Source organism: Parasteatoda tepidariorum, chromosome 10, assembly GCF_982258835.1.
Source record: "Parasteatoda tepidariorum strain Cologne lab strain chromosome 10, Ptep-v5.0, whole genome shotgun sequence".
NCBI lineage: Eukaryota > Metazoa > Arthropoda > Arachnida > Araneae > Theridiidae > Parasteatoda > Parasteatoda tepidariorum.
Window position 1 is genome coordinate 66,096,129 of NC_141764.1, and position 18,470 is coordinate 66,114,598.

Genomic DNA, 18,470 nt, shown 5'->3' on the forward strand with positions numbered 1-18,470 from the left:
CCTTTTTCGTTTTTATTTCAATGAAAACCAAGTTTTAGTTCCAGTATATTTAGTTTATACATACACTTAAAATCAAATTAGAAGACTCTGTTCAGATCTGTAACTGTCAAACATAATAGTATTGATAAAACGATACGATGGAGAAAAAAATTTCCTCTTTTATTCATTCAGTAATTATTTTCAAAATAATTAACAAAATTTCAATCGTTCAATAAATACTTTCAAAATAATTAACAAAATTTCAATCGTTCAATAAATATTTTCAAAATAATTAACAAAATTTCAATCGTTAAAGATTTTCATTTATTTATAAATTTATATATTAAGTCTCGGTATTTGAAAAGATTATCAATCATTTAGGGTTCAAAAACTGAAAAAATTGGGAACCACTGTATTAAACTATTAAATTAAACAGAGTTAACAATTATTATTCTGTTAAAATAACATTCAATCATTTAAATTTGAATTATTTAACTACTTTTCTAATCATCTGTTCTTTCATTGCTGTTGATGATTGTTGTTTTAGTAAAAAATTCAACACAGATGACATAAAAGGCGGAAATCGTGCAGACGATACTTGTAACGCATAACTTCCGTTAAAGGATTGATTGCTAGATTTTATTATTTGAATTAGATAGCTCTTGTCAGGTGAGTTTAAAACGATTATGGTACTCCACCAGTAAACATTTTAGAAGAATAACATCTAAAAGTTTTTATTTATCATTTCATAAGTTGATCGATTAGCGATTCGTCAAATTTTTTTTAAGTGATAGTTTTACACCAAACTGTTCTCTGGTACACTTTCAACACAAATACATTACAAGATTTAGGAGTTTCTATCTGATAAAATCACAGGAAAAATAAATAAATAAACAACTAAAAACAATAAATAAACACTAAATAATTTTTTTTCTTCTAATTATTGAATTTTTAGAAACTAAATATCAGTCGTAATGGCTTAAAAGAGTAAACTGAAATAAGCTTATTGGTTAGTGTTAACTATAGTTTAAATTACAGTATCGGACCCAAAAATGTATTATCCTTTCTAGCCAGCGTATTTTCTCTGAACGTATCTTCTTTTTTCGGCAGATTTGGATTTTCGTATGGGGTTAGCCACAATTTGAAAAAAATCATCCCAATAGTTTAGGATAGAGAGCGATTGAAAATTTGGGCCTTTTAAGGTTATTTTAATTTTTTTGCTTATTTCACCGTATCTCGAGACCTTTTTAAGTGAAGCAAACATTTTATGTGCACAAATATAATTCGTTTATCCAAAGATCATTCCTCGTAATATCTACTAATTATTAAATAATTTTCATTACTTTTCATTGTTTTATGTAACAAGAGTCGAAAAACTATTGAATTCTAAGGTATACAAATTTTTACACCCTATCTAAACTATACCATTTTATACTATACAAAAAATTTTTACAAAATTTGTTCAATAGTTTCTGAGAATCATTTAAATATACGTAATTTTTGATTTTTTTTCTTTTCCTCACATGCATCTTGGAAAACCTGGTATTTTTTCCATAAAAATTTACACCTGAAAAATGTGGCTTATCATTAGTATGTTCCAAGCCTTTCTATTGAATTAAAGCAATAATATTACGAAATACACAATGAAAATTCATTACACCGATTTCAAAGCACAAATAAGATTTTTTTCTGAATAAGATAACAGAATTACTAATAGACAAAATGTAAAATATATAACAAAATTTACCGTTGGGATCCTACACTGATTTTACACAGGTTGGATCGTACACAGGATCCTCCTACACAGTTCTTCACGCCTTAATTAGTTTATATTTCAAAATTTGAAAAAAATTCCATAAGTAACAGAAACACTTGTTTAAACCGTTACTTTTTCTAATTGAATGTCACCCAAGCGTGCTATCAGGCTTTTAGGCAAGATAAGATAAAATTGAGAGGATTTTAAGCAGATAAATAGTAATAATACGGATCTAAGGGATGTGAAAGTGAAGAAAAAAAATTTATTTTTAACCCTTATCTTCCTCGCATTCAAACGTCATTTATTGGTGTTATTACAGTAATTAACACAGTCACGAAGTTACTTATTAACTTGTCAGAGTTTTCGCAATTGAAATCAAAACATGACAGAATTGTTTAAATATAATTCGAAATTACATCGTAATCAAACAATTTGATCACAGTGGTTTCCCTATTCATCTTTCCCCAAAATTCTGGTTATTATTATCCTTATTATTATCATTATTATTCTTATCATTATTATATTTATTGTTATTATTTATTGAAGTATTCAAAAAGGAAAATAAAAAAAAATTATATATGTTCTAATATTGCGTTGTTTCAAACTAGATTTTAAAACCATTAAATAGTTTGACTATAATAAAAACATATTTTTGTTTTAGTAAAATGATTATTAATCTTATTATTATTGTTGTTATTATCCTAATTATCATTCTTGTTATTATCATTGCTATTCTTATTGTTATTATTTTTATTAATTGAAGTATTCCAAATTGCTTATTAACTTGTTAGAATTTTCACAATTGAAATCAAAACAGGACAAAATAGTTTGAATATATTTTAAAATTATAGTTCATCGTAGTCAAACAATTTTTTCTCTGATCAAAGGTTTCTCTGTTCACCTCTCCACAAAAACGCAGGTCATAATCATTATTATCTTTATTGTTGTTCTTATTGTTATCATTATTAAATTCTAATGTTTTATTTATTGCGTTGCTTAAAAACTAGATTTTAAAACCATTAAATGGTTCGACTCTAATAAAGAAAAATATATTTTTGTTTTATTCTTCCTATAATTATTGTAAATTTTCTTATCATTATTATATGGTAAAAAATGGTAAATTTTGCTAACATTGTGATTTTTTTTTCCGTAAAAGAGCGTTTTTAATTCGCAAGTTCTCTTTTGCTGGACTAACAGGTTTAATTTATTAACAGGTTAAGAGGTCATATATATCTCAGACAAAATAGTTGATGAATTAAAAAATGAGTTTAAGTCGTATTTAACGAATAGATGGAGGAGTAATGAATAGAAGGAATGGATAGAAGAAATAATGAATCGAGGAAATAATGAATGGATGAAAAGAAGGTCTCCGGAATTTAAACTGGATAATAGCACTATACAGAAAAAGAGCCGTGGTGGCTCAGGGGATAGAGCGCTCACCTTCCAGGGTCCGAATCCCAGCGATGACTGGTTGATTCAAATTCCGCACCCGGCTCGCACCGATCACAGTGCTGACTTAAAATAACCTCAATGGTAGACGAATCGTGGATTTAGAGTCCCCTTGCCGTCAGGGTAACCGAGGGAGGTTTTCATGGTTTTCCTCCCCATGTAACGCAAACGCGGGTTCTTCTTCTTCTTCTTCTTCTTGCTTGAGCTTGTCAGATATGTGGCACTTCTGCACATGTTGCATTTTGTACCATACTCCAAGCCCAATTTTTCCTAGTTCCATTGTCTGGGGTCGCCTACTTTATTAATATAGTCTGACAGTCCCTTAATGGAATTAAGGTGAAGCTCTTTAGGATATGGATTGCCTAAGGTGGTGAGGCGCGTAAGGGCGAGGGCATCACATTCGTATAGGATGTGATGTGCTGATTCTACCTCTTCACGGCATTTCCGACATATTGGTTCTTGTTCGAAAAGTCCCAATCTATGTAGATGTTTCCTGAAATGATAATGCCCAGTGATGAAGCCTACAATTGTTTGAATCTTCAATCTTGGGAGCCTAAGAATTTCAGAAGCAATTTTTGCAGAAGGGCTGCTGATCATGCTTTTAGCATGTTTTTGTCCAGGAGAATTGCGCCAAACTTTGTTCATCTCCTGTTTTTCCCATTTTAGGACAGCCTTCTTTGTAGTCTTCATATTGATTCCACAGAAGGGTTCTGTTCCTATTGGATTGAAAGAGGATCCCTGTTTTGCGAGTTCATCAGCTCTTTCATTACCATCAATTCCCATATGCCCTGGTACCCAAATAAGAATGATTTTATTCCTTTTTGCCAGTTCTATTAGGAGATTCTTGCATTCCAAAACAATTTTTGATTTTACTTGAAATGAGTAAAGAGCCATCAAGGCTGCTTGACTGTCGCTGAAAATAAGAATCCGCTTGCCATGGTAGCCTTTCTTAATATTTATCTGCAGACAGTTTACAATAGCAAGTACCTCCGCCTGAAAGACAGTAGCATACTCCCCAAGACCTTCAAAAAGGTTGAATCTTGGTGACAAGCCACAGACACCCAGTCCTGAGAGGTTACCTTTCTTTGATCCATCGGTATACCAGATTAGATCATCATTTTTTGTATCGATCGTGTTGTTATCCCATTCTTCTCTGGTAGGAAAAACTACTTCAAATGGTCTTTCAAACACGTACTTTCTCTCCATGCAGTCAGAAGGCATAAGGAGAGTTGGATGGTAAATTTTCTTAGTAATACTGGTATGACCTCTAGAAGAGGGCTTGTCATACCATTGATATTGCAATTTCATTCTATATGCAGTCATTCTGGCAGAGCTGCACATGAAGATATCTAAAGGAGTCAGGTCCAGAATTGCCTCAAGTACTCTGGTAGGGGCCGTGGACATTGCACCTGTGATACACAAGCAGGCCAGTCTTTGCAGACTTCCCAGCTTGTCCTTCACAGTTTTCTGTTCCACTTTACACCACCATATCACTGAAGCATATGTGAAAGCAGGCCTGACAATTGCTGTGTACATCCAAAACATCATTTTTGGTTGTAATCCCCAGTTTTTACCAAGCATGCGTCTGCACATCATTATGCATTTTTTTGCTTGATTAATTTTGTAATCAACATGTTTATTCCAGGTGAGTTTTTGGTCAAGAATTAAGCCTAAAAATTTCACCTCAGAGGCAATATTGATTTCAACGTTAAAAAGTTTTGGGATAAAAAAGCCTTCCCATTTTATTTTACGAGTGAATGGTACTAGATTGGTCTTCTGTGGATTTATGTCCAGATTCCTCTCCCTGCACCATTTGCTTACATAACTTAGAGCGTTTTGCATAAGTTGGCAAGTTATGTGAAAATCTTTGCCAAGGATGAGTATGACAATGTCATCCGCATATCCCTGGGTATAGTAGCCTGTATTATTTAGATGTTTGATTAGGCTATTTACAACCAGATTCCAAAGTAATGGTGATAGTACACCTCCTTGTGGACAGCCTCTGGTTGTTTCCTTTTCTAATGTCTCGTTGAAGATATTCATTTGAATGGCTCTATCCATAAGTAGGGACTTAAGTAGTCCCCTTGCCGTCAGGGTAACCGAGGGAGGTTTTCATGGTTTTCCTCCCCATGTAACGCAAACGCGGGTTAGTTCCATCAATAAGTCCTTCACGATGGTAAATTTCTCCCAAATACTTAATCCAAGAGTTCACTTGTCTTCTGGATTAGGTTCAAAATTACAAAGCAACGGAGTTGAACATAAGTAGTCGTAAATCAAAAAATTGGATCGGCTGTTCAACGACAGTCATAAAATATAAATAAAATAAAACTATACAGAAAAAAAAATCGTATTGCTTGCATAGCAAAAACACTTTCATGAACAATTTGAGAATGTGACTTATCATTATGTTGCCCTTTCAATTAATATGAGAGAGAGGACACATTATGGGCACAACAATACACTCTTAACGTCTTGGCCGTGTGAAAATCTTTACGAATAAAAAAGATTTCACTCTCTCAGGAATTTTCCTTTCAAAAAGGCCTTTGGCCTTCTTTGTGTAGGCTTTAGAACAATCCGAGTGCAAACTACTTGAGCAGAACATTTACCCACAGCAAATTAGAAGTGCAATCAACTGAAACGTCGACAATAGAGCACTTATGGGGGTGGGGGCACAAGAAGCCGTCATTTTATTCAACACTTTCTCTTTTTTTTCGATAATTTTATTTTAAGTATGAATAATGTACTAAGGGAAAAGAACAATTATAGTTGAGTATTGGATTTTAAGGTGATTACAGTATGAGTCATTGTATTCAATATATCTGATTGTTGGAGATGGGATTGTCTTTTATGCGGTGTCAACTTCTTTTAAATGTCCTTTAAGGGACATTCTTCACTTGATGTCATTAAATAAAGGAAGAACATAGCTGACAATAAAAATCTTATTAGTGCTATCACTTCGTGGTACACAATTTAATCTTTTTTAAAGGCACTGACTCCACTGGGATTGGTGAAAAAAACGGTCGAGTTCTTCAACAGATTTTCAGGGAGAACTTAAGCTGGCTCAATTAATACAAAGTAATGGGTTTTTTATAACTTGTCTTTATCAGGGTGCGTAGTCAAATTTTCAAAAAAAAAGTACCTTTTAAGTACTTTTTAAGCATTTAAAAATATTTTTTAAGCACTATATACATTAACAAAATCCAAAATAATTTTTTAAGACTTAACATGATCATGATAAAATAAGTAGTTTCTGACAAAAAAAACTATTGTCTTGATTATATTAGCCATTATAAAATGATTAAGAGATTTGATATCGGAAGGTGGAAAATGAAGTCGGAAATTGATATTATCTTGCAAAATGCAGCAGAGTTGCACACTAAAATACAATAATCTCCCAAAACCCAGCTCAGTATATCTGCACATACGGACTCGCAAGTATTTATCAAGCATGTAAAATGATTGGCGCTTTCATACGCTATGGACCGACTGTACGCCGAAATATATTGTGGTTGAATGAATTGTGAAAACATTGAATAGAACAATGCGAAAAGCATGCTTTTGCATAATACGTGACGAAAATCCACAGGATAAAGAAAAAAATCTCATTTTCGAAAAGGGAAAATTTAGCACCTTTTAAAAACACACAATGAAAAAAGCACCTTCAAGGTCTTTTAAATAACGAAAATCGAAAATAAGCACCTTTAAGCACTTTTTAAAAACGCTACGCACCATGTTTTTTTTTCATTGCAATAATACATACATTCTTCAATAAGTAATTAGGTGTTTTTTGCATTTTTTGTTCTGATGCAATAATGCATACAATCTTAATTCTGTCTTGAGAGCATCTTATCTTGCTTAGGATAGGTTTTTTTTTTACGGATAGATAGTTTATCTAGAGTTCTTTTTTATCACTTTGTTAATTTCCAATACGTAAAAATTTCTCATCAGGTTTGAGCAGACGCTAGATTTATCAATCTAGTGATGCCCATCGTTTTAAGATCATTTTCCAAGGAATCAATCCATCTGGTGTTTGGCTTACCCCTTTTTCGGTTGCCTGTAAAAACTTTCCAAAAGTCAGCTTCTTAACTAGATTTCCATAATCCTTTTCTATGGATGTGACTCAGTCATCTTATTCTATAGGATTTAATCAATGAAATTAAGTTTGATTGCTTAAAATTTCTGTATAATTCGTAATTGTGCTAAATCAACGCCATACATCGTTTTTTTTAGCAGCGCCGAAGAAGGCTCTGAATAATTTTTTTTCTTCAAGAATTAGTAGTTTATTTTCATTAATTTTATTTAAAGGCCATAACTAATGCAGATTTAATTAGAGTATTATATAAATTGATTTCAATTTTAATGGAAATAAGCTTTGCTTTCAGTTTTCGAGTTATTTATCACTGTTAAACAATTTTTTTTTAAAAAAAAAGGCTTGCGAATCACACAGTCATCAAAACATTTTAAAAACAGCATCAAACTGTAAACCATCAAATATTAACTAAAATAAGTCATTCATCACTCTTAAATTAAAAAAAAAAAAAGGCTTACTAGTCACACAGCCACCGAAGCATTTTAAAAGCAGCATTTGACTAATCTGACTACAATACAACAAATAACTCAAAATCATTCAAGCTTCATATAATAGTAAAGTTAGTTCATGCTTAACCCATTGACACAGATGGGTCACCGGTGTCCCTTATATATATTTTCTTTCTGAAGCTCAAGTTACAAGTAAAAATATATTTTGGAATTTTTTTAAATTATAAAAAAACAGTTTGATAGTTACTAAAAAAATCTGTTAGATTACCGAAATTATATATATTTGTACTAAAATTGTATTAAATTCAAAAAGTTCATTGGAAATTTTGTTTTCCTTTCATACTGAATTTATTAATAATTGATTTTGTATATTAAAGAAATTTCATTGATGAATAACTCTTTGTCTTACATTTGAATAAGTGAAAATTTAAAAAACTATTGTTTGGAAAGAGTTTACCTTCAAAGCAGAAAAAGACACCGGTGTTTTATACTGTATTTCATAACGATAAGTTAGTAAAATACTAAATATAATATTTTCCACTTATTTTGACTTAAATTAATACAAAATAATGAAAATTGAGTGAAAAATATGTTTCATGAAAATTCTGCGTCAAAAGATTAAGAAGTAATGATTTTGGAATGTTAAAGGAGTTGTAGAGAGTAAAAAGTAAAATTTTGCATAGATTATTTGCTATATATAGGTATTGCGAAAATTTAATTTGATCATCAATTTATTAATATTCATTATACAAAACTTTTTAAAATAATATAGCCTTGGAAGTTTCCACAAACATAAGCAAAAAGTGCAAAACGTATAAAATTGAAAAATTCTGATGACTTAGGTATAATTGCAAACTATCATGATAAAATTGAGGAAATTTTTTCAAATATTACTGAGCAATTTTTAGAATGAAGAGACAAAATCAAATAAAGTTTTTACACAATACTTACCAAATTACAACATGCATAGTCCTGACATAACTAAAAAAGATTTTCTACTCATGAAAAGTCATTTGGCAAACAGTTTTCCAGGCTAGAAACAATTTGAATAGGCAATGGAGAAAAGTTTTTACAACAAAAAAATCCAAATCTTATACGTTAGATTAGTTTCTAACGTTTTCAAACTTTTTGACTTCTTATCTTTATCAGTAAATAACGTATTCAAGGTTAATGATAATAATAACATTAAGAATATATGCATAGAAACAACTTATATCCTCCAATAACCCAGCATTTATTATTTCAGTTAATATTTTATAGAATTCTATCACTTATACAAAATGTTTTATGATTTTCACAAAGGGATTAATTATTATGATATTTTTAAATCACATAATTCTTTGTATTATAGTTTTTTAATGGATTGAGGATTGACTCTATCAACTATGTGGATTGTTGTGTATCAACTTGACTCTTTAAATATCAAAAAATAAATAAAAAAATTATTAAAAACTGTAATCGCCGAAAGACGATCACGGGAACCCTCATTGGCAAAATAGTTGTTGTCTAATTATGAGAGGAAAATTTAGGTCTTGGCATCGTTTTTTTCTTCTTTTTTTTTTTTTTTTTTTGCTTTAACTCTAACTTTTGGAACCGTGTCAATCAATTTGGGACCCTCTTTATTTCTGATATTCACCCGAATTAGTATTGAAAACGATCCAGTTTGAACTGGAGGTTAGAATTTCTGATTCTTCATTAAAACAATAAAAACAAAAACAACACCCATTTTGCCAATGGGTAAAAATATCGTTCAATTGATGAAATTATCTTTTACTCACAACTCGAGAAGTATTTATAGGATCTCACTGGTCCCATATCTCAAAAATAAACTCACGAACTTAATGCATAACTAAATTAAAAGTGAAATAAAAATTCTAGAAAAAAATATCAAACAGCAGCGGTCGCCATAGCAACGCATGCAATGACGACGCATGCGCACTGTTTACTATTACTCTTGAACACAGTTGAAAAGTGTGATGACGTCCAAATAAGGTGCGCACGCCATCAGACCCAAAACAACACCCATTTTGCCAATGGGAAATAATATTTTTATTTCAACGTACAAAAACGTTGCTGTTTTAGCAAAGATCTTACTGATAGCAACAATGCATAGTACCAGATAACTCATTTTAACGAGTAGGCAATGTGCAGACTACTTAGGTAATTTAAAAAATGAAACAATTTTCGGAACTTTTAACGGAGCACCTTGAACATTAACTATATAATAGGAATGTAAAATAAAAAAATTCCAGCACTTAAACAGTAACAAAAATTTTATAGTGCATTTCGATTTTTTCAAAGTACTTTTTTCTAACTACTATATGAATCTAGCAGCTTGACAATTGATTGAAAGATCATTACAGAGTACTCAGCACAAAATCATTCCTCTAAACATAATTCATTCACACGTCAATCCTTTATCATTATAATTAGTCAGTTGTGTACAATGGCAAGAAATAAAACTGTCCATCAAAACGAACCAAAACTTTAAATTCCAAGTCAATCAGAGTTACTTTACAAGAACTAACATCGTTACGCTTGATTGCACCAGAAAGAAAAAAATTGTTCATAAGTTTTTAAGTGAATAGGATATAATAAACTAAGATCGGGAGAGAAAATTATCAGCTGAGCAGGTGTCACATCCTCTCTAAACAAAGAATCCTTTTGAAGGTCGGAAAGTTTTTCTAAAAATTGCGGAAGCCAGACTGTAGTGAAACAATAAAACAATGTCATCCCGTATTTCATTCAAAAAAATGAGGATTGGCAGGAAGTACATAGGTAAGGTAAAAGAAGACACATAACCATAAATAGTTGGATGGCTCTTAATTGGAAAAAATAAAATAAAGACGCGCATCCTATGTAGGCAAAGGAAATAAGGTTTTTCTTTCCGATTAATTAAGGGCAGTTACGTAGAATTTTCTTGTGAAGTCGCAATAAAAGCGCCAGAAATCAATTCTTAGTAATTTGCGGAGTTAGGAAAAACTAAAGTTACACAACGCATCAAAGATTGAATAGATTTAATAATAGTTGAATGGCAGAATCAATTTGAGCTGATTCAACAAAAAATCAGGTGTGCAATTTAACCCTTATGTTATCGGTGTTAGTCTGTAATGGTAAGAATCGACCTTTGGGGCATTAAATATCTGCCCAAAGCAAAAAATAAAAAAGAACAAATCACTTTAATAAATTTTGATCTAATAATCGGATTGTCACGTACTAAAGTGGAGTCTGAAAATAATCTATAATATTTTTGAAAATAACTTTAATTATGTTAATTAGATTGTGCAGACGATACTTTGTAACTTATGCAGACGATGTTTTATGTTACAAATTATAAACTCGATAAGAAATGAAGGGATTAAGCCTAACCATATGATTTAAATCAAAATCAGATTTAATTGGATACTTTTAAGTGACGTCACACGTGTGCCAAACCTGATCGACTTATGAAGTGGCAAATACCACGATTTACCTACGAAGTCACTTGCAATTATCCAATTCAGAAACAAAAACGTACTTACTTTGATTAAATTTTTTGTAGTAAGTTCTGATTCTTGAACTCTCGAAATAAGAAGGACAAATGTAATCTGGAAAATATGGTCCTAATAGTTGAGCGGTCGAAAGTTTGACCACTTTAATGATAATTTTACTTTTTGTGTATTTCATCATATCTCTGGAACTTTTTAAGATACTCAAAAAACTTTTACGTTAACTTATGAAACACGCTTATCTAAAGATAGTTTCATAGTAAAAATATTTAATAATTATTGATTTTTTCTTCGCTATTTAATTTTGAAATAGTCGGACGGAATATAAACAATATAAGAAATACAAATTTGGACATCATTTTGAACTATGTAATTTTAAAGAAAAAATTCAAAATTTAAATGGAATCGGTCAAACTTACGACATCTCTCCTGTCTTAATTATTGTAAGCATATTTTCCAGATTGCGGCTAACCCTGTCCCACATTTTAAGGGCCAAAATTCATAATCCAAAGAAAAAAGAAAATGTTTTTTCGGAGAAAATGCATTTTTTGTGTCTGATTTCATAGCTTAAAACATCGTCTGCTCAAATTAATTGGCATTTTTAAAGTTAGTCCCACGAATCATAAAGATTCCATTTTCGTACGGGAAAATTCGATTATTGGATAAAAAGCTATTGAGTTGTTCAGTTTTCTTTTTTTTATTTTGTGTTAAGGATACATGATAAAAGCAACTTATATTTGGACTTAACTGTCTTTAAGCATATGAGTGTCATGTGATGTTTTGTTAATTTCTGTTTTTTTTTTTTTTTTTTTTTAAAAAAACTCTTTCAACAAATACTGTAAGCATCATTTGCAAGAATGGGTTATTGACCCCGTTCTTTCACAATCATTAGCTAGATGTAAATTAAAAATTTCCCAAAACAGCAGTTTAAAAAAAAAAAAATTGATCGTATTGATCTTTTAGTCAAATTTTTTCCGAAATAGATTAGTTCGCTATTTATTGCCTTACAGTTTCTTTTAACTCTGAACATTTATTAAGTTAGTTTTTGTGGATTCCAAACTAGGAAGGAGAAAAAAAGAAAGAAAGAAATAAAACCAAAAGAGAGGAGTAATTAGATGAAAAGAAAGACGTGGATTCTATACAAAAGGAAAGAACATTTTCTTCCTAATTTAATTAATTAGGATAGTTATGTGTAGTGCACATTTATTTTCTGGCGAAGAAGCGATAAAGCAGTGAAAATCTATTCATAATACGATGCAAGAGAAAGTGATGGAAAATTATGTTGCTCGAGTCGGTGAATGTTCGATTAATTTAGCTAAGGGTGATTGATTTAGTCAATATTCGATGTTTACAAAATTTTGTTGCTTTTACATATGACTAACAAATTTTAATCCATGGGGATCAGGCAGTCCAATGTCTCATAAAAGAACAAGGAACAGAAAAAAATTCAATAAACACACAATATAATCATGAGCAAACTAACAAGATGAATACTAGTAAATATAAACAAAAAAGGGATTAACAAAAGAACAGAGTTCTATCAATAAAATGTTTCATGCAGTTTAGAGAATCGAACTCCAGTCAGGAGGGGCTGAGGTTCGCGATATGCGAGCTCGTAAGGTATTGAAAGTATTGTGGTCGGTCGCTGATCAGAACCATGGGTACAGGAATCTGGTGAAAATTTCTTTCTCTTTTGGATATATGTCTGAATTGTGGAAGTGGCATCACGAATAAATGATGCTGCCATCTATCCGGGGGATTCTGAGCTAAAAGATACTTTCACCTTTACGGTGCTCTCTCATCACACAAAAGGCGCACCTTCTTGACTTAATTCGCTATGGGCTGATGGTTTGCGAGCTTGGCCAATAACTCATAGAAGAAAGATGGCCTCAGCAAGGGGTTACCATAAACAAGAAGTTTTATCCTTTAGTAGTCCAAACGTAATGACATATTTCGTATTTTCCCAACTGTGCAGTTTAGTAGCCCGAACGTAGTGACATCTTTCGTATTTTTTCTCTACTGCGCAGTTTATGTTCGTTACGTCGGACTATTAAATTGGCCCATGCTGAGGCCTTCTCTCTTCTAGAAGGAGTTGGCTTGTCTAAGTGTCATTAGAAACAACATGTAATTTATTTCGATTCAGAATTACAAATTATATAAGCTGTGCGTTAAATTTAAATCTGAAATATTAAACATGAAAAATACTTTAAAATTCAGCACATTTTAATGTAAAATTAGTTACATAAATGTGAATCAATTGTAAGTTTTCAATTCAGGGCATGAGTAGGTTAAGATAAAAACAAACATGGCTAGATTAAATTTTTAAATCTCTTTTTTTTTTTCTCCCGTTAAGTGAGTAATGTTTATATTTTTTTGTGTCAAGTTGTTTGTTACAAGAAGAGAATGTTTGTTCTACGAATATGGTTATAGCTGCAGAGTTAGGCCTAAAAAGATAAAACTCACAGACAGTGAAGCTTCATAGAGAAAATTATAGTAAATTAGGTTTCCTTATTCATTAAATTCTAAATTGACTCAAAAATGGCTGAAAATGGAGTTAGAAGGGAACTAGAACAACAATAATTTTAAATTAGCTAGAGGGTTCAAATTTACAGCTTTCGTCATTTTCTTTTTTTTACTTTTTTGAATTAAGCATCTGCACACCTACCTCTTCATGCAACAACACATTCTAAAGAATAAAATAAACTGAACCAATAAAAATTTTACAATGTATTTTATTGAGCTAAAAATATTATCTACAATTTAAAATATAAACTATTTCTATCCTCCATATTACGAATAGCTTAACACAGACGGAAAAAAAAGGTTTAGACGGGCAGTTAAATAACGGGATATTAAAGCAAAATTAGATAAAATACGAAACTAGAAGATTCAGAAAATTTATATTACTTTAACTTAACTCTAAACATATGTGACGATCAACCCATGACTCTATATAATTTTAGTTTATTTATTTATTTTTTTCATTTATTTATTTAACCAGTTATTATTTTTCAAATTCAATGTTTCACAAATTCATCATTTTTCAATTGTTCGAATTATTTTCTTTCATATAAACGCAACATTCAAGAATGTAGAACAATTTTAAATTTCAGAACAAGGCTTCTCGTTTTTTAATTTTTCATAAGGTAGCACTTCAATAGCAAATTTTTCTCTTAACAAGCAGAATTTACATTTAGATAAAAATTCAGTTCAAAAACGAACAAATATTTCCTTACATTTGTATAGTTCTATAAACCATGGAAATATATTACCATAGTAACCATTATAGACACATCAAATATATTTCTAAGTTGAAATAGATTCTATGGGGGGAAAACGATGTTGAATTTCAAAGTAATGTACTCATGAATAAAATCGTCGTTATTAGAACCCAAAGCGTAGGATGGAGAAATCGATATCTTGAAGAAAGGCTGAAGTTCGAATATTCGATTGGAAAAATCCTCAGACGAAAATGAGTACGACAATGAATCTATTATTAGAGGAAATGAGAAGGAGAATCAAGTAGATAAATTTCTGTTTTATGGATGTAATACCACAAAAAGCAACATAAGTTTCTTTTCTTTTTCTTTATTATTTGAAATTTTGGATTTTTATCATGTGTTTAGTTTGTAACAGTGTGGCACCACGGTGTTCTAGCAGCGGCAGGCAAACACTAATTGAAAAATAAAAAATCTGAAAAGAAAGAAAACAGTCACCGCTCTAGATCAGTGGTTTCCAAAAGGTGTTCCGAGGAACCTTAGGGTTCCGTGGAAAGGTCACTGGCGTGTTCCGTGAGTGATGATTTTTTTTAACCAGTTATGTTGTTTGAAACTTGAAGCTTTGTTTTTATCGAATAAAAAAAATCTATTATTTATTTACTATTTCGGATAATTTTACAGGGGTGATTGTGAGTCAAATTCAAAAATCCTGAAAATTTCTTGAGTAAAATTATTAATGACGCATTTCGAAAAATTAATGCCTTTATAAATTTAAATTATTGATATTTTCGAAACCTAAAATTCTAAATAAATCATATGCAGCATAATTTAAATGAATAATTATGTATAAGTTTACTTTTATCTCTAATCACATTTATTATTTTACCAGAAAAAATATTTACAAATGAAAAAGATGCAAATTATAAATTCTAGTTCTAATATTTTTAAATAAAATTAACAAGAATTTTTATTTAGAAATGTGATCGCGGATTTCTTGAAACTTCTGGATCTTGTATTTCCGGATCGCGGTTAGCGAAAAATTCGGAAATTCGGATTTTTTCTGAAGCACAATCATCTATGATTTTATTAAATTGTTTCAGTAAAGTATCAATGAAAAAATAAATAAAATTTGAATAAATATATGTACGTCTCAATAACCAATCGTTTTAGGAAAATACGAAAAAGAATTATGAAATTAATATGCGTTTACAAATAATTGCATCATTATTTAACCTCAAATTTTATAATTCAAAATAAAATAACCTAATTCAACAATAAAAAGATAACCATTCTCACAGTTAATAACAATTCTTTTCCAAAACCCATAATTCAGCTTATTTTATTCAACTTCAACTTACGCAGACGACAAAAACTACAAATTAAAAACTACTGCAGACCAGCCTATTCAGCTGTCTAGCATAAAAACAAAGACTGTTTTTGATAGAGCAATGAAAAAAATGTCTTCTAAATTAATTCACAATATTTTTTTTTGTTATTAGCATAATAAAAGTTGAGAATAAAATTTCTTTATTAAAGTCGCGTTCCCCTAAAAGAAATTCGACCATTTAGGGTTCCGTAACCGGAAAAAAATTGGGAACCACTGTTCCAGACAACGACATTCATCGTCCAAACGAAAACGAACGATAAAACATGCCGTTGGAATTTTTCGTTCAAAAAGAATTCAAGTTGTTTCGCATTCAATGCACGGCAACATCTAAAGAAATGCGATTTTACATCATTTATTTTATTTTGTATACCATAAAAAGTATCCAGACTTATTTTCAAATCGATATTCACGGATTAAAAAAAAGAGAATATTGAACTGAATTTTGGTAGTAATTTTAAGATAAATGGTACAGTGTGGACGCTTTAATCGGCTTTAAAATAACAGTGCCTCTATGGACGGCACTTATAATGGAAGGGTCGGGGTCGTGGAGGCTCAGGAGATAGAGCGCTCGCCTTCCAATAAGGTCAGCTGAGTTCAATCAGCGATGGCTGGTCGATATCAACTCGGGACACTTCTCGCACTGACCACAGTGTTGATATAAAATATCCTCAGTGATATACGGATCTCGGGTTAGAGTCTCCTAGCCGTGGTTACCTGCTTCGTGTAAAGCAAATGAGGATTAGTTCCATCACAAAGTCCTCCAGGAAAGCAAATTTCTCCCAATACTTTATTCCGAAGTTCCCTTGTCTTCTGGATTGGGTTCAAAATTACAAAGCAACGGAGTTGAACACTTGTAGTCGTAAACTCAAAATTGGGTCGGGTTCAACGACTGTTATAAAATAAAATGGAAGGGAAGTTGTAAAAGTGAGGTCTAAAGAAATGGCACTTCCATATTTTATTTTATTTTATAACCGTCGTTGAACAGCCGAGTCAATTTTATGGGTTTAACGTTACTAATGTTCAACTCCGTAGCCTGTAATTTTGAACCTAATCCAGAAGACAAAGGAACTCCTGGATCGAGTATTAGGAGAAATTTGCCTTCGTGGAGGACTTTGTGATGGAGCTAACCCACATTTGCGTCACATGAAGAAAAAAAACCACGAGAACCTCCCACGGTTAGCCTAACGGCAAAGGGACTCTAACCCATGATCCGTCTACCACTGAGGATATTTCACGTCAGCACTATGGTCGGTGCAAGCCGGATGCGGAATTCGTATCGACTGGGATTCGAACCCACTTGATTGGACCGGTTCACTTGACCGGTTCACTTGATTGGAAGGCGAACGCGCTATCCCCTGAGCCATCGCGGCTCTTTCCACTACTATATGTAAGGATTCATGTTCAGGAAATCATAGTCCTTACAAATCTCACCTCATAAGTACTGAAAAGTGCTTGCGCAAAAGAAAATTTTAAAAAATGAACGCTTCGGATAATTTTTGATCTAAGGATCAAATTTTCACGTACTAGAAATTCAATTTTAATGATTCGAAGACGTAATCTTAAATATGCTAATTATAGAGCAGACGATATTTTAAGTTTTGAAATCAGACAAAAGAAAGTTTACATTATCTGAACAAAGACACCATTCTTTCCGAAGAATTCGGATATTGAACACACTAACTCCAATCTAGAAAATATGGTCTTAGTTAATTTTACTTTTTTGCCTATCTCGTCATATCTCAGAAACGGTTTTAGCTAATTGAAAAAGTTTTGCGCTCAACTATAAAATTCGTTTATCCATAGATAATTATTACATTACATGCAAAAAATATTTGGCAATATTTAGTTATTTTTTAATTATTTTATTTAATAATATTGGCAAAAATTTTGAATTGTGAGGCATACAAATCGTTATATCATTTTAAAGAATATTATTTTAAAAATGGCAAAACACAAATATTTTTTCAAATCTGCTAAATATTTAACCCACAGTTCTTGAGAAAATAACTTAAGTAGCCGACTTTTTTAAAATTTAATAATTCAAATAACTTAATAGGAACCGTAATTAATTGCACACACACACAATAAATAAATTTTAAATAATTTTAAGCCTTAGAACAGGGGTTTCCAACTTAGATGAGGCCGGGGGCCACAATTAATAACACCAGTCAAATGGCGGGCCGCAACTTTATCAAAATTTTATATAGGACTCTTTTATGCTTGAAGGAACATCAAATATTACTTTCAGAGTTTTATCAAGTTGTTCAAAACAAAAGTATTGAATTACAAATTAAAATAAGAAGTAGATTTTTAAAAATATTTAATTGCATATTAAAAAATTCGGGCTACAATAACTTTAATTTGCACCTATGTATTAAGCAATTAATGTGCAACAGATATCTAATTGCTAAGATATAAAACTTCAAAAAGGTTGGTATTAAAACTTACATAGTAGCACACAAAATGTTCAATGAGAGAATTGAGGTTTGTCTGCTGCAACCACCAGAGAATAGATATTTACATTTTAAATTTACAGATGTAAATAATTTCGTCCAAAATGAGTGGTTTCAAAGAGTTAAATCGGAGAATTTCTTCGAGAAAATTTCTGATACGCACATGCTAAATTATATTCACAAAATACAAAAAAAAATAAT

The 18,470-nt window shown here is 31.2% G+C and overlaps 2 protein-coding genes across 6 annotated transcripts in view; both read right to left on the reverse strand.

Annotated features, from left to right (window-relative positions):
- The window catches only part of LOC107447672 (prominin-1-A), a 106,607-nt gene that overhangs the window by 52,944 nt on the left and 35,193 nt on the right, over positions 1–18,470 (reverse strand). The window contains exon 1 of one of the 5 annotated variants that reach the window (XM_087154193.1): positions 1,727–1,973. The exons of the other annotated variants lie outside the window; for them this stretch is intronic. The gene's annotated coding sequence lies outside the window, so the exon portion shown is untranslated. Of the gene's footprint in view, positions 1–1,726; positions 1,974–18,470 lie in introns of those variants that run through there. 5 annotated transcript variants of the gene reach the window in all.
- LOC147803000 (uncharacterized) lies at positions 3,455–5,245 on the reverse strand. The gene has a single exon (XM_087152821.1). It carries the CDS (start codon positions 5,243–5,245, stop codon positions 3,455–3,457), a length of 1,791 nt encoding a protein of 596 aa, XP_087008947.1.

What these genes read in the sequence shown, in the direction of transcription:
- LOC147803000 (XM_087152821.1), bottom strand. Translation starts at nt 5,245, where the DNA reads ATGGATAGAGCCATTCAAATGAATATCTTCAACGAGACATTAGAAAAG.